The 23,855-nt window shown below is 38.9% G+C and overlaps 1 protein-coding gene across 1 annotated transcript; it reads right to left on the bottom strand.

Annotated features, from left to right (window-relative positions):
• Window positions 1-4,347: 4,347 nt before the first annotated feature.
• On the bottom strand, window positions 4,348-7,297 carry LOC145043853 (BTB/POZ and TAZ domain-containing protein 4-like). The gene is made up of 6 exons (XM_078992620.1): window positions 7,003-7,297; window positions 6,538-6,805; window positions 6,301-6,440; window positions 5,888-6,194; window positions 5,359-5,672; window positions 4,348-4,677 (listed from the first exon to the last, which is right to left on the bottom strand). Exons 2-6 carry the CDS (start codon window positions 6,766-6,768, stop codon window positions 4,548-4,550), a joined length of 1,122 nt encoding a protein of 373 aa, XP_078848746.1. The 5' UTR covers window positions 6,769-6,805; window positions 7,003-7,297; the 3' UTR covers window positions 4,348-4,547.
• Window positions 7,298-23,855: the final 16,558 nt, after the last annotated feature.

The raw sequence follows: 23,855 nt of genomic DNA, 5'->3' as shown, positions 1-23,855 counted from the left end.
ATGAATTAGAATCCTTTTAATTCGGACATTCTGACAGAATATGTTATCAGTATATTCAAAAATAAAAATATTCTTGAACCATACATAATAAAAATATTCTTGAACCTAGTTTTTGATCATGACTTTAAAAACTTCTTGTAGAATAACAAATTTTTTAACAATCAATTAAAGAATAAAAACAAAAAATACATTATTTCTTATAGAATACGGGTAACAATTGTTAAGAATTACATTTATTGTTAAAGAATAAAACTAAAAAAACTTTCAAAACGGGAAAGAATACATCAAAATCTAACAACGACACTAATACATTCTAAAAGAATAATGTTGCTTAAAATCACTTTCAATTTTGTGGTCTGTTCTTCAAGTATCAACTTCTGTGAAAACAAAACCAAATTGTAGTTTAGATTCCAATAATGCATTAGCAAATGAAAAATAAAAAACTAAATTCCTTTGGAAAAATATGTGGACTTGTGAATTGCACCAAAACCAATAACCAAGAATTGTAAAACATGCATAAATCAGTGATAAAATATCCATACTCCATTCCAACAGAATTAGAATTCATGATTCCATTCCAACTGAATTGGAATTCGTGATTCCATTCCAACAGAATTGGAATTCGTGATTCCATTCCAATAGAATTGGAATCTCACCAATATCATCCATTGAATCATCTATTGAAACAAATTGATTTTATTATATAAGAAAAAGTAAATTTGATATGAAAATAGTAACAAACTACCTTCACTTTGTACGTTACCAAAAAATAGTGACAAACCTCCTATGGTAAGAGGCTATTTGACGAGTTCAGGGGAATCTTTCCCAGAAAAAACCTGGTCCGCCATCAGAGGAGAAGACCGACGATCGGAGTGAGGATAGGGGTCAGCTCCTTCGCATGAAAGAGAATCAGTCGGAGCTGCAGCATCCGACGGCAAGGGAAAAAACGGTCGACCAGCATCACCGACGGGAACACAAACCAGATTGGCCTCCATAGCCATAGGAGGAGAGTTCGAGACCTCGGCAGAAGCAGTGGTCCAACAACAACACTTTTTTCATAGAATTTCCATCTTAATTCTTCAAGACTTAACCCAGTTTCAATAAAGGAGGAATCAAAGAAGGTGAAACCTGATTCCTCATCAACGTCGACGATCTTCAAAGCACCATCAGAATGCGACAATGACATTTAGGGAGCCATTTCTCTGAATCAATATCCTCTGGTGTATCGGCAATAGATGGTGATTTTAAGAAGCCGGCGATGGATGGAGAAAACCTAGGTAGCTAAAGTCAATGGTTACCATAGTTATAGGATATTATTTGTGGAAACTAATTATCAAATTACCTATTTGCCCTTAATTAATTAATTACTTAATTATTTTTATTTTAAAGTTTGATTGGCCCACATTTACGCATACAATAACACAATAATTACTTTGAATACTTAAACCTAGCTCTCTCTCTCTCTCTCTCTCTCTATATATATATATATATATATATATATATATATATATATATATATATATATATATATATATATATATATTACAGTATATATGCAATAATTATGGTTATCTATATAATAGGATATTATGACAGAGTAACAACTAAGTACAATATTTATCCTAAAACTTGGTCAGCGTTACTTCTATGTATTATGTTATCTTAGGCAAAAGATCAACATAACAATTAAGTATAATATTTTCCTAGTATATCAGGTAGCATAACGATTAGACATAATATCATTGCTGAAATCTAGGCAGAGTTTCTAGCGGCAATTTAACCTAACGTATTTGTTGCGTAAACTACTAATATTTACAAATAATAATATTTTGTAAAATCGATAAACTAATTTTATAAAACAATGGAAAATGGGTCGTGAAACTCACCCTTGAAGCGTGAAACCGTTGATTTAGGATGGAATCGGAACCCGGGACTCAAAGATCGCATCGGGATCAACCGAACATGAAAATATATAGCTAAAATATAAAATTTTCTAAGTATTTATGAAGAAATTTCGAAGGAAAGACGAGAGAAAACGGAAGAAGTGTGAGGAAAAGAAGTGAGCGGACAACACTCTTTTATACTAGGAATGTGCAGCGCGCAACGAAGGTGCGTGCAGCGCCCTTGAGACGTTGCTCCAGTGCTTGTCCGACATGTGTCCGTTTCCTGCTCATGCATCGTACCTTCTTCTAGAAGCATGTACATGCGACACAACCTTCTTGCGCCAAGCGCATTTCGCAAAATTTAAAAAATTTGTATCTCTTTCATACGAACTCTGTTTTCGACGTTCCTCATATCAACACATAGCTCTCAACGGGTTCTACAACTTCCCTTTAGGTTGTATTGGCTAATTCCAACTTTTATTTTTAGCCCTTATTTTTATATGATTTAATGATTTTGCAAAAAGCATAACGACTTTTATATATATATATATATATATATATATATATATATATATATATATATATATATATATATATATATATATATATATATATATATATATATATATATAGTCCGGTTCCGGTGAAAACTAAAAAAAGGGTGAGGACTGCGAGAACAATTCCCCACCACCCATTTCGTCATTGCATAAACGTCAAATCCAAATACTTGGTTGTGGTGCGTTCACATGCGACCCATATCTGTGGTAACTAATACGGACTCAATAATTTATTCACATGCGGCGAACGTCAATTGAACGTCATTTAGATGAGTTTTATTATTTATTTTCGTTTATTTTGTTTTATTTTTTGTTAAAAATTTTCAATTTTTTTAAATAGATATATGCTCGGTTTGAATGTTTTTAATTTTTTTTCATTTTATTTTTAAATTTTGTTTTCATTTTTTTAAAATTATTATTATTATTATTTTTGTTTTTTTTAATATCTTTCCTACCTACTTGAAGGTACTAGTATCAACAGTGGAAGCAATCAGAATGATACTAGACAAAGTTGCACAACACTCTTCCAGTCTTCCATTGATCAGTTGGTGCAATGTTATACCAATAAAGATACTTTGCTTTGTCTAGAGGGTTGTACAAGGAAGCATTCCATCTGTTACAACATTACAATCTCGTGGCATGGATATTGACTCGACACTATGTTGAACTTGTATTGGTGAAATTGAGTGTGCTGATCATATTCTGATGAGATGCTCATACGCAAAACTTATAATGAACAAGATTTTCGAATGGTGTGGATTAAACAATGAAGAATTCAATAATGTTGGTGAACTACTTCATTTTGCAACCTCATGGGGTCGATGCCCTAAAAAACGCATTAAACTGTTTTCTATTTGCAACAGTCTGCTATGAAATATTTGGAGGATCAGGAATGACATTATTTCGAGGATCGGCTACTACAATTTGTAGAGGCATTGAAAACATCAAAGCGTTGTCATATTTGTGGCTCAAATGTAGGGTCAATGGTCGAGTTGGTAATTGGATAGATTGGAATTCCTCCTCCCTTTCCCCCATGTAGTAAACTAAAAACTATGTTGTTCTTCTTTGCCCTTGCTAGTCACTTGCTAAGCATTGGGTTTTTTAACATATTTTGTCGTTTCTAAAAAAACTAATAATATTCTTTCTATGTCCTTCACATGCACCCCATTCCCGAGTTCAACTTAACGAGAGAAAGGAAAGGAAATGAGTGGAAATGAGAAGAAAATAAAAGAAATTGGTGTTCCAAAGTTTCACTAAATGAGAGAATTGGAAGGAAGTGAGGGGAAATGGGAGAATCACTTTCCCTCCTAACTTTCCTTCCGATTTGGGAGAATTTGGAAAGAAAGAACAAAATGATTCATTTTCTTTCCGCTTCTCTCCAACTCAAGAACACAAAAGAAAATTTTGTTTTCCTTTCATTTCTCTTCTTTTCTATCATGACTTTCTTTTATCTTCTGTCATTTTCTTTTGTTAAACTCGGAAGCGAGATGTTGGTGTAAGTATGAAGGAGTTTCGTGATTATAATTGCCCTTATTTATTTTGCTTTTAATTACATTATTTAACTTGATATCGGTGTTAGTAAAATTCCTTGACTTATTCCCGTATGGAAAAACTCATCTGAATAGTGCCTTCCGGACGTAGACGCAACATAACAATTCAATGTCCAATAAATTTGAGAATTGAGATTTGGGCTAACTAGTAACTAGACCAAGGCCCGTTGACATGACATATGAAGATATTGATTGGATATGTGCTCATTTTTAATTATGTGCGTCTCTTTACTTATAAATGCATGCATTTTAAGAAAACTAGTCAAATTACCTATTGGAAGAGAGTCATCTTGTTTTTAGCAAGCTTATATAGACATATTGATTTAGTCATACATTGTTTTACATATCACAAAGGCATACAAAATACTTGTATTATAATCATATATTGATATTTGTAATTATACAAACGTGTAGTTAATATACAATATAAGCAAAGAACAAATTAGCAATAACATTGTTCTAGCTATGATCATAACTACAATACAATGAGACCGATTCAGTTATAAAAGGTTTCGGCTTAATTTATGACTACGTACTCTCTATGGTGAGCGCTAACATTAGAACGATGTTACCAATGTAAAATACGGAGCACCCGTTATACTCTTTGTTCTCAAGATCTTTTTCACCAATATTTTCCACTTTATATCGTCCTTCTTCTTTTGCTTCTTCGCCCTTTCTTTAAAATTCCTGCAACAAAATATTTTAAACTCAATAAGCTACTTTATACATCAATCATTTATGAATAATGTTTATGCATCATGATTGATCACATGCAAACATGTTCCCTCACATGAGAGTGTCATATGTCGTGCTATGTCGGTTGTAACATGATTTTATTTGAGTACTAGCAGTCATAGAGTGATAGTTTTAGGCTTTGGGTTTGTGTTAGCTGCCTATGTGGACCAATATGTACCTCTCACATCATACTCTTGCATGGAATGAGATAGTGTGATCAACTCAGGGTTTGCTGAAAGGATAACCCTTTCGCTGACATGGAATGAGACAGTGTGATCATCTCAGGGTTTGCTGAAAGGATAACTCTTTCGATGACATGGAATGGGACAGTGTGATCAACTCAGGGTTTGTTAAAAGGATAACCCTTTCGATGGCATGGAATGAGACAATGTGATCAACTCAGGGTTTGTTGAAAGCATAACCCTTTCGATGGCATGGAACGAGACAATGTGATCAACTCAGGGTTTGCTGAAAGGATAACCCTTTCGATGGCATGGAATCAAATAGTGTGATCAGCTCAGGGTTTGCTGAAAGGATAACCCTTTCGCAGAAAGTACGATTTCATGTGCATTTAATGATTCTATAGTACAATTACAACAAAACATTTTACGATGATTAGACGTTGAACCGTACTTGCATAAAGGAACTCTACAAACGTTTGAATCCACACAAAGACGCGCGTGTAACTCCAAGAGTTGCCACATTCGTTTGCAGTGAACACAACCACCGGGGACTCTCAACTTGCATCCGGCAAAATGGCGTACGAGTGATTCCAACCCTTTGCAAGCCTCGTAGTTACACGGATCTTGATGTTTGTTTAAATCCTTGTCGTGTGGACCGATTGTTCTACAACCATCTCTACATATATGAACTAGGGCTTCCATAGCTTCATATAACTCAAGATAAACCTTCCTCTCCTTCATCTTCTTCTCTTTCTCCTTTTGCATCTGCATAATAAGTTTGCAACAATTATATCATGTCACCTTGTTAATATACAACAACAACATTACTCCAATCTCATACAAATGGGATAAAGGAGGTAGGATAGTCGGCACTTCCCAGCATAAAGTTGGGAGATTATATTGCTTCTATACAAGACCTCATACACTTGTTAAAATGTAAGGGAGAAAAGAATGAGTGTACTTTTAATTCAAATGCTTACATTGGCTTCAACAGCAACTGTTGCAAGAAGTTCTTTTTCAAGAACCGGATGACTCTCTTTCATGGCTTTCCATCCATCCGACAAAGAGACTGCTTTCAAGTTCTTTATGATTAGCCGATGACATATGATACTAAGTCGTGGGGCATCACATAAAAGTGCGAGTTGAAATACATCGACAACGTTGTCAATGTTCAAGAATCTATGTTCGAGTTGATTTACACACTCTCGTTTCAAACGTGGTACAACGAAGGAGTGTGAGAGCACTAGTAAAGACAAAACGTGTTCTTCCATTTGTTCCTCTTCATAACTACATCAAACAAAAGAATCAATTAAAAACTCGTGTCTGAGATTCTAAATTTCTAATCAAACAAATTATGAAATCGATGCTTTTGAGGAGAAGTGTTGTTAATTACCATGAAGAGTACAAGAATCGGATGAAAACACGAACAGCTTCTGTTGGAACTCCACGTATAGGAACTGTGAATTTTTTGACTTGCTTCTTGCTTTTACCCTTTCGCTTAAACATGCTTCTGAAAACAGGTGAAGCCAGACCCTGTTGGAGAAGATTAATTAACATCGACTCCATTATAGATTGTTTAATTATACAAAAAGTTGCAGAAGAAACGAGATCTTAAAACGATCGAACTTACAAGAATGCTAGAATGTGCGTAGATGATGTCGTGAGTAGTATGAATCGACACATCTGCTCTATAAGCATCATCAAAAAGGCTATCCCATATCTCTGTCGTGGCGGCGGAGACACAACAGATTCTCCGGCCTGACGGCGGCTTCCGTGTCATCAGGGTTGTCGCCGGTAACGGAGGAGGCACCGGTGCATCTCTTTTAACAGCCATTCCACATTCGTCGAAGCTACTTCCCATGATTTCTCTCTTCGTCTTATATAGAGCTTCGATTTATCTGTCAAATCAATGAATATGTCTTAGATTCTTCAACCACCTTGAATAATTTATTCTTAAAAAGCTGGAATATGAAATTATCAAGTACAGATAACAGATCGATGAACGTTGGCATAACCGGGTAGATCTAACATTAAAGCGCATATGATCATGTGTGCGTCGGCATTTATATTAGGTGAAAATGAACATGAAAGTTACCTTAATGAACAAATTGGACAACAATGGCGAAATCGATCTTGAGAATTATTTGGAGATTATCAGTTCGTAATCATTAACTTCGTTCTCCGAAACCTAAACCTCGTCAATCTCGTTGTATCTATGTGTATATTCAGGTTAACTAATTAAATCCACCGATTGTTACAAGCTCCTTGAGATCAACAGCGCCACCACCGTCCGCCGTGGTTACGCCACCGATCAACTTGTAACAAAGGGCGGATTAATTCGTTTCTGGACCCGTGAGTCCTTGATCAATAACAGGAGAGAGAGAAATGGCGAATGATTTATAGAACATTTCGTTGAAAAACAATAAAAATACATTAAAAAAAAAATCTTGATATTTGGTTGGTGAGATGTGATTATTTGGTTCTTTGTCAGCTCCGACTCATAAGTTGAAAACGTGCGGCTTGTAAAACTAAAAAAAGGGAAAGAATTCGACGCTGCAGGCCCTGTCCACGCGCTTTCCCACGGGTTGGTATTCCACGTGATTCATTTCCACCGTTAGTTAGTTTCACTTTGCACCCTTTGACTATTTGATTTTACATACGAACCCCAATGAGTATTACGCATGGCAAGTTTGGACAAACTACTTTTTGCTGCTTTAAAAAATGTTTAATCATTACTGGCCCAAGGAAATCGTTTAGGGACCATAACATGAGATGTATATTATGGAATATACTTGTAATATTTTGAATGTCTACATTTGAATTTTAGATTTATGCAAGACTTTTTTGGTATTGATCTTTTGGGGTCGGTTTAGTTTTTTGAACGTAACATGTGGTTTGCAATGTTGGAATCATAAACTGTAATACTGAAATCATAAACTGTAATACTGAAATCATAAACTGTACATATTGAATACCAAGATGATCCCTGATTTAGATATTGATCATGTAGATCATAAACTACAATACTAAAATCACAAAGTGTAACATGGGTTTGACTTTAGGTCGAACACCAAGATGATCGCTCATTTTAGATATTATCATGTAGATTATATTTTGTTTTCAAGAAAGGGGTTAGTAAAAGTCATTACTCATTACTAATATATGTTACACATTTTAGTTAAAATTATTGAAATTCAATATAGTTGATGTGGTCATAATAGTTTTGTCCACATAAGTGATCATTTTGCTAAAAAAATATTATAATTCCAAATTTATACAAAATACAATAAATATAACTTGGCTATTTGACATTTTGACATATTCTGTGTCTACTTTTCTTTTAAAGCTAAAATTGTCAAATCCATTATAAAAATCATGATAGTGCCCATCATGTGTTAGATATTTTTTTTTTTTTTTCCCCACAAAATAGACGAATATCTTTCTAGATAAAAAAAATAAAAATAAACAATATATTCGTTAAGATTATTAGTAAAAGAACTTAATCAAATTTCATGACTATGGAGAGAATCAAGAGTTAATTGCCATCGATAGAAAAGCTCCAAAACCCTAAATACACCAAACATGTTAATCGTATATTTATGAGCAACGGTCTAAATTATTTATGAATAAATAGTGTTTGTGATAAAAATCTAGTGGTGAGCAACAGTCTAAATTATTTATGAATAACACTTGTGATAAAAATCTAGTGGTGAAAGCCACAACCTTGAAACAAGTCTGCTTCACACTATCTTAATCATCTACAAATAATTTACTTTTGCTTTTACGCAAAGTGTTATTGTCATTTTATTAAAATAATACTTACTTTTCACAAGTTTTACAATATCTTTAAATAGAATAGAATCCTATCAATTGTCCTATATAAACAATCTTTCAAATCTACATGATTTAAATTAAGCTCGTAGTTTTAATGGAAATTAGTAAAAACGCTTCGGTTTTGCCGGGTTGGTTTTTTTATACATTTTTTCCAATTAAGGCATTGAACTTTAGAATGACTATTGTAATGAAGAGGCCAAATCTGTAATTTAGCTAGAAAACATTGTAACTACAATGGATAGTATGATGCATGAGCAAGAAAGTAATCCCCTCGTAAATAAATTGTAAGTGAAATGCTAAAATAGATTTTCATATACGTTGTCACGAGACATTTTTTAAATTTGGTCCTAGTATAGCAAGGTTTCATAATGGTAAGAAAGATTATGCAAATTTCATATAACTAAAACATACCAAGAACCGAAGAGACAAATCTGATGAAACTGAATAAATTAAAATAAAAAAAAAGTCGTGTCATAGAAATATATGGCGAGCAACCATCCATACATTGTTTTATTTTCGGTACTTACAACCCCAACCATAGTGGGAACAATTTTAACCCACTGGATTGAGTTATGCAAACAAAAATTAGAATGTTATAAATCGAAATAAGAACTTTGATTAACAAAAAAAAGCAAGATTTACCCAAGAAATGATGTGTCTATAGATGTGTGATTTTGGAGAATAAGGTTACATGTTGGTTGGATCAATCTTTCCAAATCTATTATCAATTCTTTTAGCATATTCCCCAATTATCCAAGCAACATCCAGTTTGATATTCTTTTGATAAGTTAACCATTTAAAATTTTGGAATTATGTATGGCCACGACGTGGCATTAAGTAAGCCACAACGTGACATTAGTTGAGAAGAACATACTTTTGGTGTGATGCCACAACGTGACAACCATGTTCGGCCAAAACCCTAATTTTAGGATTGGTGGCCTATTTAAAGGCACTAACTCCTAGGGTGAAGGAGCTCATATTGGTGTTTGGGTGCTTGGTTCCAGCATATATGTTGCCTCTTTACTTCGTTTCTAACCTTATGGAGGTATAAAGTCTCTGCCTTTTTCATTGAAGCATGCTAGATCTAGGTTTCTACCAACTTGTCCTCTATGTTTGGGTTGAGATAAGTGCATGGATCCCATAAAGTTAGCAACTTTATAGGTTATTAAGGTCCCTTACTATACATATGTCCCAGATCTAGAGTTTGTTGTAATATTGAGATTTATGCATGAGATTGAGGTGTTATTTCCCCATTTTGACCTAAGTTGGAGCTTTAGACTTGCATTGGACATGCATGGCTGAAAAGCATCAATATTTGTGATGCATTAGACCTTAAGAGTTTAGTATGTTAAGGTGTGGAAGCCTAATTCCCACTACATGGCATTTTGGTTGGCACAACATGGCGGTTAGGGGTTGCCAATTGTTTTGTTGTGTAGCACCCATGATGTGGTCTATGAGTGGCCACGACATGGAGACCTGTTGAGGTTAAATTTGACCTTTGACTTTGACTATGGTTGACTTTTGGTCAATTTAAGGATTTTAGAGTGTAGACTAGGAGGGTACTCTTTATTGATGTTAGGTTCCTTGTAGGATCAATCTTTATTGTGTGAGAGCTATTGTGTTTAGCTGCTACTTGGAATGTGAGTCGTCTCACTATATCTGCATGTATGGTAGTGTATATATTGACCAGCTGGGTCTTATTTGTTGATTGTTGTTATCTATGAGTTGAGTTGTTAATAACTCATAGACTGCTGTGATTTCATGGGACTACTGATAGTCCCCAAGGTTTCTGATAAGCCGTGAGGTGTGCAGTTAATCCAAAGGGCGTGTTGTTATATCACTGGGACTATTAATAGTCACCAGGGTTGCTGACAACCCATATTTGTTTATATTGTTGTGTTGTATATGATATTCAAGATTGTTGATAGTCACATGGCTGCTGATAACCTATAGTTGATTATTATGTTGTGTTGTATGTGATATTTTGGGGAACTCACTAAGATTTGTGTTTATCGTTGTGGATTAAATTTTTTGTAGGTACTTAACAAATTGCAAAGGAGGGACTATACACACTCATCAACAGTTTGATGATTCGAGATTCCGCATTGTCTCCTTTATAACTCTGATTTCTGAACAATGGTTTATGAACCAATAGTTTGACCTGAATGTAACTTTATTAAAAATGGGCATTTTTATTATTTAAAAATGAAAATTTTAGTCTGGAATTTAGGACATTACAAGTTGTATTAGATCCCTGGTTTGAGGGATTTGGATTAATACTCGTGGGATTCCAAACTCAAACTATGGATTTGAGAATCTTACTAAGCCTTTTTGGATAAGATTTATTTCACGAAAAGAAAAGAGAATATGTGATGTGTACAGTCAACTAGAGCTTAGAAAAATGATCTCCCAAAATATCCATACTTGCTTTATTTGTTGTATTTGAGTTGTTGTTATATGTGTTATAATATGATGTGCATACTATATAGTTAGGCTAAAGATATACTAAGGGTTGCATGCTAGAGTGACTGCTTAGGAGAAATGTCTTTTTATGTGTGATATACGAGCTATTAGAGATGCATGATAATGTTTAGGCTAAGGGTTCTCAGGAATTGCTTGCTAGAATTACTTGATCCTTATGATACTATATTTCCTGTTTGTTTTTCTGCTTGAATATTGCTTGTTTTGTGCTATGTGAAATCTATATTAATGTTAGTTAACTATTAAGTGAATAAAATAAGTTGCATGCCATGAAGATTAAATAGTTTCAGAATGTTTGATTTTTCCATTTATGCAGCTCTTGTTTGAGTCCAACCGTTGTAGTGCATGACCTTCCAGTCGAAGGATTGTTTAATCGTTGTTGAATGTAATTGTCTTCATAAGATAGTTAGTTGACATTTATATAAGTTTCTTTCGCAGTTGATAGAAGGGTGGGGGTGAGTATTCCTAACGATCTTGGAAGAGTGAGAGAGTGTGCTAGTGTGAGCACTTGCATAGGAGGAAATCTAAGGTAGGAATCTAGGTAATTTTTGGTGGCTTTTGTAAGAATATATGAGTGGTGGTACACCTAGTAGTAGTTGAGTTCCTAGAAAAGTATTAAAGTATTCTAGTGCATGCATATGTGTGAGAAGAATCCTAGAGGGAGAGTCTAGGAAGAGCGGTAGTGTGTGCCTGTGGAGGTATGGGTATCTGCGGTTTATAGTGGTCATGTGGAGTGACTTAGGAACTTTGATACGATTTCTAGGACACGTATGGATAGGTGTGGAAAGTAGTAGGGGTCCATACTACTGAAAGCATAGGATCCATACCAGGATCAGGAAGGGTCAAAAGATTTCTAAGGATCTAGTGTAGGGTAAATAGTGTGGTATAACACTAGCGCTAATTGCAGTCATCTCTGTCGCTGTCTTCTTGTCGACTATGATTATTCAGGATAAGACTGGCAACTGACTAGGCCTTAGTTTCTGTGGCAGTTTGGATCTTAATGGTGCAGACATGTATGAATTATCTTATTCAAACGTCTCAGGTGCCTTGCTTGAAGTAGTGTCAATTTGAGTCGCGGGACTTAAGAAGGAAGCCGCTATGATGATTGACTCGAGGATTTCAGACTGAGGCTGAGTGGTAAGCCAATGGCTAGGGATGTCATTTTCTACATCAGGGTTGTGTTTTTATTGTCTCCTGTGCTCGAGGGAGAAGAGACCAGATGTGTGTCAGTGGATAGTTAAGGAAGGAGATGGTGTGCTCCTCATCGGTTCTCCTGTAAGTAGGTGAAGTCTGGTGTGTAGTAAATCGTCTCTATTTTGCAACAAAGGAATGTTTGAGACTCGATTGTTCTTATAGTTTGATGGCCAAGGTGAAGTCAATCTCATAACTGGAATACATAACCCAAATTCGAGAAGATCGGGTGTATCCAACGAGATAACGAGTTGTTCTTGTTTTGGGTAGGAGAGTCATGTATATGTGTTGAGTTTGTTGGATTTTTGGTTTGAGCATCTGTAAGGGATTCTTGAAGCTTCAAGAGGAGGAGAAGGTTGTTGATCAATTCTCTAAATGCAATTTTTTATATGAATAAGTTCAGTTTGTAAGGTGTCTCATCAATCCAATGATATTTTGATAAATTTTGCTAAGTTGAGTTGGCAATGTTGGGGAAGGTCTCTGAGGTCTCCATATGAGATTTGGAGTTTCCTTATGATTATTTGAAGGATCATCTTGTGTTTTGTTATGCATTTTGAGATTCAAGTTGATTATGTACTTGGTTAAGCTAGTCAGAGGCGTTGATGTTGTGGATGTTAGTTGATGATGGTTCAAACCCTAAGTGGGGGAGAACTGGGTATTCTGCTTGGAGGTTCATTGGTCAGTCCGATTTTTTGTTATTTTAGCACAATGGGTCAGATGAATCTACAGTTCAGGTATGCTAGATTTTTATTTGGGTTTATTGTTGCATAGGGAAAGAAAGTGGGCTACCATTAAAGTGTTTTTGGTTAGGAAGTTTCTCGTTGCTTCTCAAGGATCCGTTGGATCCCTCCGTTGATGCAAAGAATTTTAGGTTTGAACAGATTGTGGATGCAGAGCAAGTTACCAGTAGGTGTATGTCTTCAAGAATGCAAATGTTTTCCTCACAGTAGGAAGCTGATATGTAAGGAACTTGTTATGGTCAGTAGTTCCTTTTGGTAGATGCATGGATATGGATGGAGGAGTGTTAAATCACTAGAATCGTGTATTGATTATAGGAAGCATGGTTAGACCATGCTATAGTTTAGTTATCTTTGGATGAGTTGGAAAATTGAAGTTCGGCCTCAGAGTTCATTGAGGTTATTCGAAGGATTTAAGTTGTGTCAGCTAAGGGTGTAATTGATGCATCGACCCTTCGTCAAGTTCTGTAAGTGTACATCTTGGTCTCTATGTATGTAACTATCGACTGTTTAGTTGTGGAACTTTTGTTCCTAGTAGGCTTGAGTTGGCAGTCGTCCTTGGCTTTTGGGAGTTCAGATGTCGGAGCGACGTTGTTCAGTTTTCAGGCATGTCTATGGCCTATGAAAATTTCTATTTTTGGCAGGTCACATCAACTGGGTTGATATTGGGATTGATTCGATCTAGGTTTGGCAACATTTTTGCTTAATTTTGGAATCCTTTATGAGATCGAACGTTTTGTTCGTCTTTTGTGCATTGGTGGGATTTGTTCAGCTTCATTAAGGTGTGGGATATTGTTGTGGTTGTCAGAAGAATGTTTCCAATAGTGTTTGAGGTTCGTCATTTCGTTCGATTCATTGGTGTAACAGCCCGGAATTTCAGGTATTGTTTTAAAACTATTTTTGGGGACATTTTAGGAAGGGACTCGGCGAGTTAGTGCCTGACTCGCCGAGTAGGACCACAGACTTGGTCGCAGATTCGCTACTGGACTCGACGAGTCCATTAGGGACTCGGCGAGTCGACGCTGTTCAGCAGAAACCCTAGCCGTTTGGTTTTGGATCGTTTATAACGCCTCTTAGGCCGTCATTGTTCGTTTTTGCTTACTGGGAAGAACCCTAGAACGATTGTGTGCATCTGGAACAAGGATTGAAGACCATTGTTGGGTTTGGAAGAGTTGTGTGCAAGGAAGAGGAAGGTTTAGCTAAAGGAACAGCAAGAGAATCACGTTCTGAGGATTGGGGACACAGAAAGTGCATCAATCAGGTAATATCTCGGATTTCGTTCTTCTGTGATTGATGTGTATATGAAGTTAGGGTTTATAGAACCCATTTGATGATTAGAGGGATTATTATGTTGTTACCCAAGTGTTTATACCCCAGTAATAGGATGTTTAGAGGTCCAGATAGTCCCATGAGTGTGTATTTCGGGACCATACGTGTTTCAGGAAGCAGTTGATCGACTGCATGGCATGGACTCGCCGAGTCGGATGAGCAGACTCGGCGAGTAGCTTGAAGATTCACTGGGACTCGCCGAGTTGTTCTTCAGACTCGGCGAGTGGAGTCGGGGTGGCCCCGCGATTCTTCCACGAGGACCTCGTCGAGTCAAGAGGGATACTCGACGAGTAGAAGGGGAACAACAGGGAAATTTGGGGAGGACGTCTAGACTCGCCGAGTCGCCTTTGCACTCGACGAGTCCGGTCAAGTTGACCGTTGACCAGAGTTGACCTGCATGTAAATTCTTAGGGTCAGTTGTCTTGAATGATAAGAGTATTAATAAGGGTATATGGTATTATAGGGAGTCTGCAGATCGGCGGATCGAGTGCGAGTAGTTTCAAGAGTTGATAGCTTACATTACCACGAGGTGAGTCCTCTCACTATACTGTACCCGGAAGGGTTTGACTATGTGACCGGAAGGTCGGATATGTTATGTGTTATATATATGCTATAATTGAAAGGAATAGTTGCTATGCATGCTATGTATGTTTCTATGGGCCGGAAGGCAATGTATTATGTGACAGGAAGGTCAGGTATGATATATGATATATGTGATATATGTGTTAGAGTAAATGTATTATGTGTTATATATGTTTATGGGCCGGAAGGCAATCATGTTATGGGCCAGAAGGCAATTATCTTATGGGCCGGAAGGCAATCATGTTATGGGCCGGAAGGCAATTATCTTATGGGCCGGAAGGCAATCATGTTCCGGAAGGCAATTATCTTATGGGCCGGAAGGCAATCATGTTATGGGCCGGAAGGCAATTATCTTATGGGCCGGAAGGCGATTATCATATGGGCCGGAAGGCATTGTACTGTGGACCGGAAGGTCCGGGCCTGGAAAGGCGTATATGTGTAAGTGGTATACTGGGGAACTCACTAAGCATTTATGCTTACAAGTTGTTATGTATGTGTTTCAGGTACTAGCGAGGACCGTGGGAAGGCGCCGGCATGATGCATACACACTGCTGCTATTTGAGATCTTGGGGATTTTATATTTGTATTTGATATGAACATGAAATAAATATGATTGATTGAATGAAACCACTTTATTTAAAATGAAAATTTTATTTGAAAATTTACGTTGTTACAATCGGTATGTCACCTCTTGGGTAAGGTCACGATTAAGAAGGACCAAAATTGGATGGGGAGTACAATATCTCCATATGGAAAGTGTCAAATGATGTTCTTCCAAGTTGGAACGAGCGTTCAATTGTTTATCTTGTTTCTGGTTGTGCGCGGTCATGTTCCGTTTGATGATGCGTCGAGGGCAATGGATTGTGGAAGAGTTACATACTACAATATGGTATTTATCCTATGTTTTTGGTAAAAATGTTGAGTGGGATGTTAATCGGGTTCCTACCCGTCAGTAGGATGACCGTAGTTTACCTTTAGGCCTACTGGATATTGGTTGGGAGTCTACATCTTTGTAGTTGGATGATGGAAATAACAGTGAGAAACAATGACCTTCTCATCCCAATTGTTAGATGATGTCATGGTGTTCCATGAGCCATCATAGATTTAACTTTTATGAGTGGGGCCGATAGTTTTGTAGCGGAGACCCATGTGTTGGTTTGCTAATCGTGTGGCATAGATGGGTGTTTGAGCAGTATAGTGTTGTCACTGGTGGCTTAGTGACCGACTGGTTGAGTTGGGCAGTTGTAGGGTATCGACTTGTTGGAAAAAGTCATGGTGGTATATTATCAACTAATCATTGGGACTCTTCTTAGTGGATTGGTGTTTGTTTTATGATAAGGTTTCATGTGCGTTAAGTTACCAGTGATAGGTGTGGTTATAAGTCTCTTGAGTGCTTCGGCAAATGATTTTACATCTGAGCTGTTTTGGGAGCATCAGTGTCATGCGAGTTTTGGTATTAATCATGGTTACACTCATGGGAGCAGTTGGTTGGGCATGACTTGTCAGGAAATCGGTGTGTATTTGAGGACCTCAGTCATGATATCTAAATTTGGGATGAGTTAATCAGAACTGCTGTTGTTTTGTTTACTTATCTCTGTGTCTATATGCAAGGCTTTTGAACCAAGAGGATGTGTAGGCTATTTTAGCCTTTATTAGTTTATAATTCTCTCTTGAGTCTGTATGCGAGGTTGTCGACATTGACGGTTGATTGTGGATTCTATACCCAGTTATCAGTGAGATGGTAGGAGACTGGGAAAACCTTGGATGGATTGATTTTGTGACCATTTGGTTAGCATATTTCATGTGTGTATTGGCATTGTTGCCTGGAAATCAGGAATGATTTAGAAGTCTTCAAATGATGATGAACGGTTAGGTACCTCTTGAGGTTGATTGGTTGCAATGTGATGGTGTTTGTTTCTTCTTTGAGTCGCGTGCTTCTTGTTGTGGATTAATTCAAGTTTTATGCCATTAAGGGGATGTCTATTTAGGGTAGTGTTTCAATGCTACATTGGTCGAGATGTCACATTATTGGAAGTTCCACTTGGAAATGGCTTATGTGCCTAGTTCTGAAGTCCTTGTAATGATTGTTGAAGATTCTAGTACACTGTTTGAGTCAGCTCGCGTAGAAGGGAGAGGGGTTGGAAAACCTACAAAGGATTCGCGGATGTTTTTAATGGAAATTTGTAAGGGAAAATTTCGAGGACGAAATATAATTAAAGTGGGGGAGAATTGTAACATCCAGTTTGAAAGTATTCTTTTGATAATTTAGTCATTAAATTTTTGGAGTTTTGTATGGCCACGACGTGGCATTGGCTGAGAAGAACACGCATTTGGTGCGATACCACGATGTGGCAACCATTTTGGTCCAAAACCCTAATTTCGGGATTGGTGCCCTTTTCAAAGGCACTAAGTCCTAGGGTTGCCTTATTTCATAGTTTCCGCCCTTTGATAACGAACCCCTTCCAACCCCTGGCTTCCATATGTATGTGTTGAGTGTGTGAAGCCATTCTTGTGAAGATTGAAAAAAAGGAGCTCATATTGGTGTTTGGGTGCTTGGTTTCAACATAGATCTTGCATCTTCACTTCGTTTTTGACCTTTTGGAGGTATAAACTCTTTGGCTTTTTCATTGAAGCATGCTAGATTTAGGTTTCTACCCACTTGTCTCCATGTTTGGGTTGAGAGGAGTGCATGGATCCCATAATGTTAGCAACTTTATGGGTTATTAAGGTCCCTTAGTATACATATGTCTTAGATATGGATTTTTTTGGCATATTGAGATTGATGCATGAGATTATTGTGTTATTTCCTAATTTTGACCTAAGTTGGAGATTTAGACTTACATTAGACATGAATGGATGAAAAGCATCTATCTTTGTGATGCATTAGACCTTAGGAAGATTTCTAGAAAGTTGGAAGGATTAGCTTAACAGGTTAAGAGATGAATACATTATGTTGTGCAAGCCTAGTTTCCATGACATGGCATTTTGGTCGCCACGACGTAGTGACTGTGGGGTTGCCGACTATTTTCCTGTGCGGAGACCTGCTGAGGTTGATTTTGACTGTTGACTTTAACCATGGTTCACATTTTGGTCAATTTAAAGGTTTTAAAGTGTAGATTGTAAAATTTGGATTCCTAGGTATATTATTTACTTATTTATTTTTTAGGATTATTGAGCAACTCGACGACTTGGTGCTACAACTCGTTGAGTAGGGTCGGTTGCGGCCACGTGGGATTAATGACCTACTCGGCGAGTTTGAGAGTCGACTCACCGAGTATGCGCTGTGAGATGAAACCCTAAATCCCCTGGTTTGGGGCCTATATAAGGACATTTATAGCCTCCATTGCGGCTCCTCATTTTCTTACCTTCACTGAGAGAAATCCTAATCGCCCCCTTGTGATTTAGAGAGAGTGTTGAGCTAATTTTGAGAACTTTTGGTGCATTTTTGGAAAAGAAGAGGAGGATCTCAAGCAAGGAACGAAAGTTGGTTGACAGATCTGTCGCTAATCATCAAGAAGCTTCTGTTTAAGGTATAAAGTTCATACCTTTCCCATTATTTTGAGTAGGTCTCTTTCTATTAGAGTTTAGGGCTTCTTCCTATCTTATTCTAGGACCTTGAAGGTATTGAACATCTTTAAAGATTTGGACATTAGATCTAGACCTTGTTAGGTCCCTAGAGTCTAAAGTTCCATGCTTTATTCATCCATGATAAATCCTTGAATGAGAAACCCTAAATAAAGAATGTTTTTGGCATTTCAAGCCCATAGTGCGATGCATGAATGTAAAGATCGAAACTGTACGTGATAATCAAGCCTTGGGAACCTAGATCTAGGTTTTGGAGTGGTAGATCTGCCTTAAAACGTGTGAATGAGAAATCAGATCGAAGAGACTCACCGAGTCTATGAGTGGACTCGACGAGTCGGTTAGGGTTTGTCCCGATGAGCTGGACTCTGCGATGACTCGTTGAGTTAGGGGTTAACTCGATGGGCTGGACGTTCGCGAGACTTCTGAGGAACGAGTGGACTCGACGAGTCACATGAGTGCACTCGGCGATTCAGGTCAAACTTGGACTGTTGACTCGAGTTTGACTTCTGTTGACTTTTAGGGTGTGATCAATATGAGTAATGGGAACCATGGAAAGCTAAAATGGTCTTTTACCCATTCCAAGAGTTAGAGAGAAAGAGAAAACAACCTTTGGTGTAATTGAGTATGAGTAGAATATTATTTAGAAATCATTATCTTATGTATCAGGCGGAGGCTAGTTCGAGAATCCCGAGTACAAGACTTTTACTTGCTAGCTTACGAGGTGAGTCTTCTCACTATACTTACCATGAGTGGTATCTATGAGTGACCGAAGGGTCTTATGTGTTTACTTGAGTTATGCATCTTGTCTATGTGATATATGTTTGCTATATTCTGTGTTATTGAGACCGAACCGGAGGGTCCAATGAGCCGTGAGACCGGAGGGTCCACACTGAGACCGGATCGGAGGTTCCAATGATCCGTGAGATCGTAGGGTCCACATTGAGACCGGACAGGAGGGTCCAACGAGCTATAGCCATGAGAGGCTTATTATCTGTGTATGTGGTATTTTAGGGAACCCACTAAGCTTCGTGCTTACCGTGTTATGTGTTATGTGTTTCAAGTACTTCTCTGGATCATGGGAAGGAGCCGACATAACTGTACACACACATCAGAGTTTGAGTGATGATTTAGAGGATCCTGGAGTTTTATATATATATATATATATATATATATATATATATATATATATATATATATACAGTTTTTGATTATGGCATTTGATGTTTTGACATTGTGACATTTGGGATTTTGTTATTGTGATAATTATGTTTTTAGATTGAAAATTCTGGTTCGAAAATTTACGTCGTTACAAGTTGGTATCAAAGCCTTGGTTTGAGGGATTCGGATGCACCTCCGAGTGTGTTCGGACTCAAACTGAGGATTTGAGAAAAAAATTCAAAAAGAAATGATTTTTAAAAAAATGAGAAAGAGTTCAAGAGAAAACAAGTTGAAGAAGTGTGTACAATCAGCTAGATCCCGAACAGTGATTTTCCAAAATACCCTTACTTTTGTGTTATGAGATTTACTTGAGATATTTTATGAGATATTATGCGTTCTAGAGATTAGGCTAGGTATTTCATATGTTAGGACTAGAGTGGCCTCATTTGTGATGCCTTAGCCTAGGAGTTACTGCCATCTATGAGGTGCTTTGAGTATGAGCTGAGTGTGAGTACTTAGCAGATATCAATTAGATGAGCTTGTGCGAGGTGTACTGCAAGAGTAGTCTACGCTTTGTGAGATATAGAGTACTTGGGAATTAGGATCCTAGGAGGAGGACTTGGGGTGAATACAGATGTGGTGTGGAAGGTAGTATTGGACCCGTACTAATGAAAGCACCGAATCTGTAAGCAGTACAAGTAAGAATCCTTAGGATGCGAAGGAGCAAGCAGGGGCGAGTGATCGAGTGTGAGTATGCTCGAGCGAGTCTATGATTATTTTGTGTTGTGTTTCAAAGACATCATGGTGGGTAGGCACCACAACCCCAAGAGTAGTGGAGTTAGCGATGATGAGATTCGCAGGATGATTCATGACGAGGTGGCCGCAGCCATCCGAGAGGCTATTTTGGAGATGCTTGGGTCTATTAAGACCACCTTGATCGAGACGTTTGATGAGCGATATGTTGTTACTGAGGTGGCTGCTGCTGCAGCCACCGCAACTGTCGTTGTTACCAGGCCACAAGGGGGGTGACTCGTTGCTGTACCGGGAGTTCAGCAACACGAAGCCACCGGAGTTTGATGGGAATTAGGATCCGATTGCTGCGATGATATGGATATCTGATATTGAGGGGTGTTTCTACACTTGTTCATGTCCGGAGCACTTGAGGTTATAGTTCGCACCAAACCAGCTTCGCTTGGGGTCGAAGGACTAATGGAAGTTTGTGATCGCTAGTTACACTCCTGCAGAGCACACTATAGTGACATAGGAGAGATTTAGTGCAATGTTTCGAGATGATTATTTTCCCCCGGTGGAGAGGGAACGGTTTTCCCATGAGTTTCTGTCCCTCAAGAAGAGGTCAGAGTCAGTGATAGTGACTACGAGGATGTTCCATGAGAGGGTGATGTTCTGCCCTGAGAACGTGTCTACCGAGCAGGCACGTATGAGTCGATATTAGCATTCTAAGGAGGGATATTCGTCAGTTCGTGGCAAACTCGTCTTATCAGTCATTTGTTGAGCTTCAGGAAAATGCCAGAAAGAGGGAGATCTAATTAGAGACTCAGGCCATGTAGGAAGCGGAGTCTCAGGGGAGGGATCGGCGACCGGCATAGTCTCAGCTAGCAGCCAAGCAAGCTAATCCCGTAGATGAGAGATTTGGAGGTCAGAAGGGCCACACTTGTGGGAAGTGCGGCAAGAGTCATGAGGGTACATGTCGAGCGGGGGTTTGCTACAAGTGTGGTAAGGAGGGGCATATCACGGTAGATTGCCCCAAAGGGTTTGCAGTCTGCTTTCACTGCAACCAGACTGACCATCGGAAGGTTGATTTCCCCCAATTGCTACAGGGATCAACGTAGGGATCTGCACCCGCTGCTATTCGAGGTACCTAGAGTCGGCCCGTGAAGGCCGAGGCACCGAGTGTTCGTGGGAGAGCCTTTCAGCTGACAACGGAGGAGGTCCGCGCAGCACCTGATGTCGTGGCTGATATGTGTTCCTTTATTTATTCTATTTTGAGTTATTTGTAATTATATTGTGATATGCTTAGACACTTTTCTTGTGAGTTATGTACCTGCCTTGGTTTTATTTGACTCGGGTGCGAGTCGATCCTTCGTATCATTAGCGTTTAGTCGCCACATCAGTATACGACGTGAGGCATTGAGTCGACCTCTAAGAGTTACCATATCCGATGAGCATGCAGTGTTCGCAACTGATGTGATCCAAGGATGTGTGCTCAATATTTTTGGTGTTGAGTTTTCGATAGATCTGGTACCTATTACGATGGGAGATATCTGTGTCATTGTGGGCATGGACTGGTTGAGTCGATTCGGAGCTCTGATCAACTGTGAGCATCAATTGGTGACCATTCGAGACCCTAGTGGGGGAGTGCTTACAATGTATGGCGAGGGTACCCAATCTGGGTCAGCATTCTGCTTGGCTGCCAGAGCAAGACAGAGTCTACAACAGGGATGTAGTGTTTTTGTAGCGTATGTGATGGATACGCGGATTGATACCGAGAGACTGAGTTCTATTGTTGAGGTTCCGATAGTGAGTGAGTTTCCAGATTTTTTCCCCGAGGAGTTAGCGGGTGTGCCTCCTGAGAGGTAGGTGGAGTTCTGGATTGATTTGGTTCCGGGAGCGACGCCTATCACCAAGGCACCTTATCGCCTTGCGCCACCAGAGATGCATGAGTTATCCTCACAACTTCAGGAGTTGCTGGGGAAGGGATTTATTAGACCGAGTATCTCGCTGTGGGGAGCGCTGATCCTTTTTGTCAAGAAAAAGGATGGTTCACACCGGATGTGTATTGATTACCGGGAGTTGAACAAGCTAACGGTCAAGAACCGTTATCCAATTTCGAAGATCAATGATTTTTTTGATCGGTTGTAGGCTGTGTCTTGGTTTTACAAGATCGATTTGAGGTCTAGACTCGTTATGGGCACTACGAGTTCGTGGTGACGCCTTTTGGGCTCACCAATGCACCGGGCAGCGTTCATGGATCTCATGAACCGAGTGTGCAGGCCTATGTTGGATCGATCGATGATCGTGTTCATTGATGATATCTTATTGTATTCGAGATCCAGAGAACAACATGAGGAACATCTGAGAGAGATTCTTGGAGTATTGAGATCGGAGAGGCTTTATGGCAAATTCAGCAAGTGTGATTTTTTATTACAATAGGTCCAGTTCCTGGGACACCTCGTTAACCAGAATGGGATTTTGGTCGATCCGGCAAAAATTGAGGCAGTTATGAATTGGGAGGTGCCGAGATCCCCCACCGAGGTAAGGAGTTTTCTAGGATTGGCCGGATACTATCGGAGATTTATCAGAGATGTCTCCAAGATTGCCATCCCCCTCACCAGGTTGACCCGGAAGGGCGTTACTTTTACTTGGGGTCCCGAGCAACATACCTCATTTGAGACTCTTTGCCAAAGATTGTGCAAAGCCCCAGTGTTAGCACTTCCCGAGGGAATGGAGGACTTTGAGGTTTTCTGTGATGCATCTATATTCGGGTTGGGTGCGGTGCTGATGTAGAGATGGCACGTGATAACATACACATCGAGGCAGTTGAAGCCTCATGAGGCGAGATATCCCACCCATGATCTGGAGCTGGGGGCGGTGGTGTTCGCCCTCAAGATCTGGCGCCACTATTTGTACGGGGTTCGGTGTACCATATACACGGACCATAAGAGCCTGAAGTATCTCATGGACCAGCCCAACCTAAATATGCGTCAGAGGAGATGGTTGGATGTGGTGAAAGACTATGACTGTGAGATCCTGTATCATCCGAGCAAGGCTAACGTGGTAGCCGATGCCCTGGGCCGCAGACCAGAGAGTGCCCAATCCGAGATGTGTGTATGAAGATGACAGTGATGACTCTAGTCTTAGATACCATTCGAGAGACCAAAAGAGTTATGCGGACAGGCGACAATCCAGAGTCGCCAAAAGAGTTATGCGGACAGGCGGCAATCCGAGCTGGAGTTTCAGGTCGGAGATTTTGTACTCCGGAAGGTATCCCCATGGAAAGGGGTGATCCAATTCAGGAAACGGGGCAATTTGG

Source organism: Lactuca saligna, chromosome 4, assembly GCF_052625555.1.
Source record: "Lactuca saligna cultivar CGN05327 chromosome 4, ASM5262555v1, whole genome shotgun sequence".
Taxonomy (NCBI): Eukaryota; Viridiplantae; Streptophyta; class Magnoliopsida; order Asterales; family Asteraceae; genus Lactuca; species Lactuca saligna.
Note: the sequence above shows the minus strand (reverse complement) of the source record. Positions and strands in the feature narration are given on the sequence as shown.

Coding starts and splice junctions, on each gene's coding strand:
- LOC145043853 (XM_078992620.1), bottom strand. CDS start 6,768: ATGGGAAGTAGCTTCGACGAATGTGGAATGGCTGTTAAAAGAGATGCA. Junction 6,195..6,300: donor CGATTCTTGTACTCTTCATG/GTAATTAACAAC, acceptor TGTTTGATGTAG/TTATGAAGAGGAACAAATGG. Junction 5,673..5,887: donor CAGTTGCTGTTGAAGCCAAT/GTAAGCATTTGA, acceptor CTTATTATGCAG/ATGCAAAAGGAGAAAGAGAA.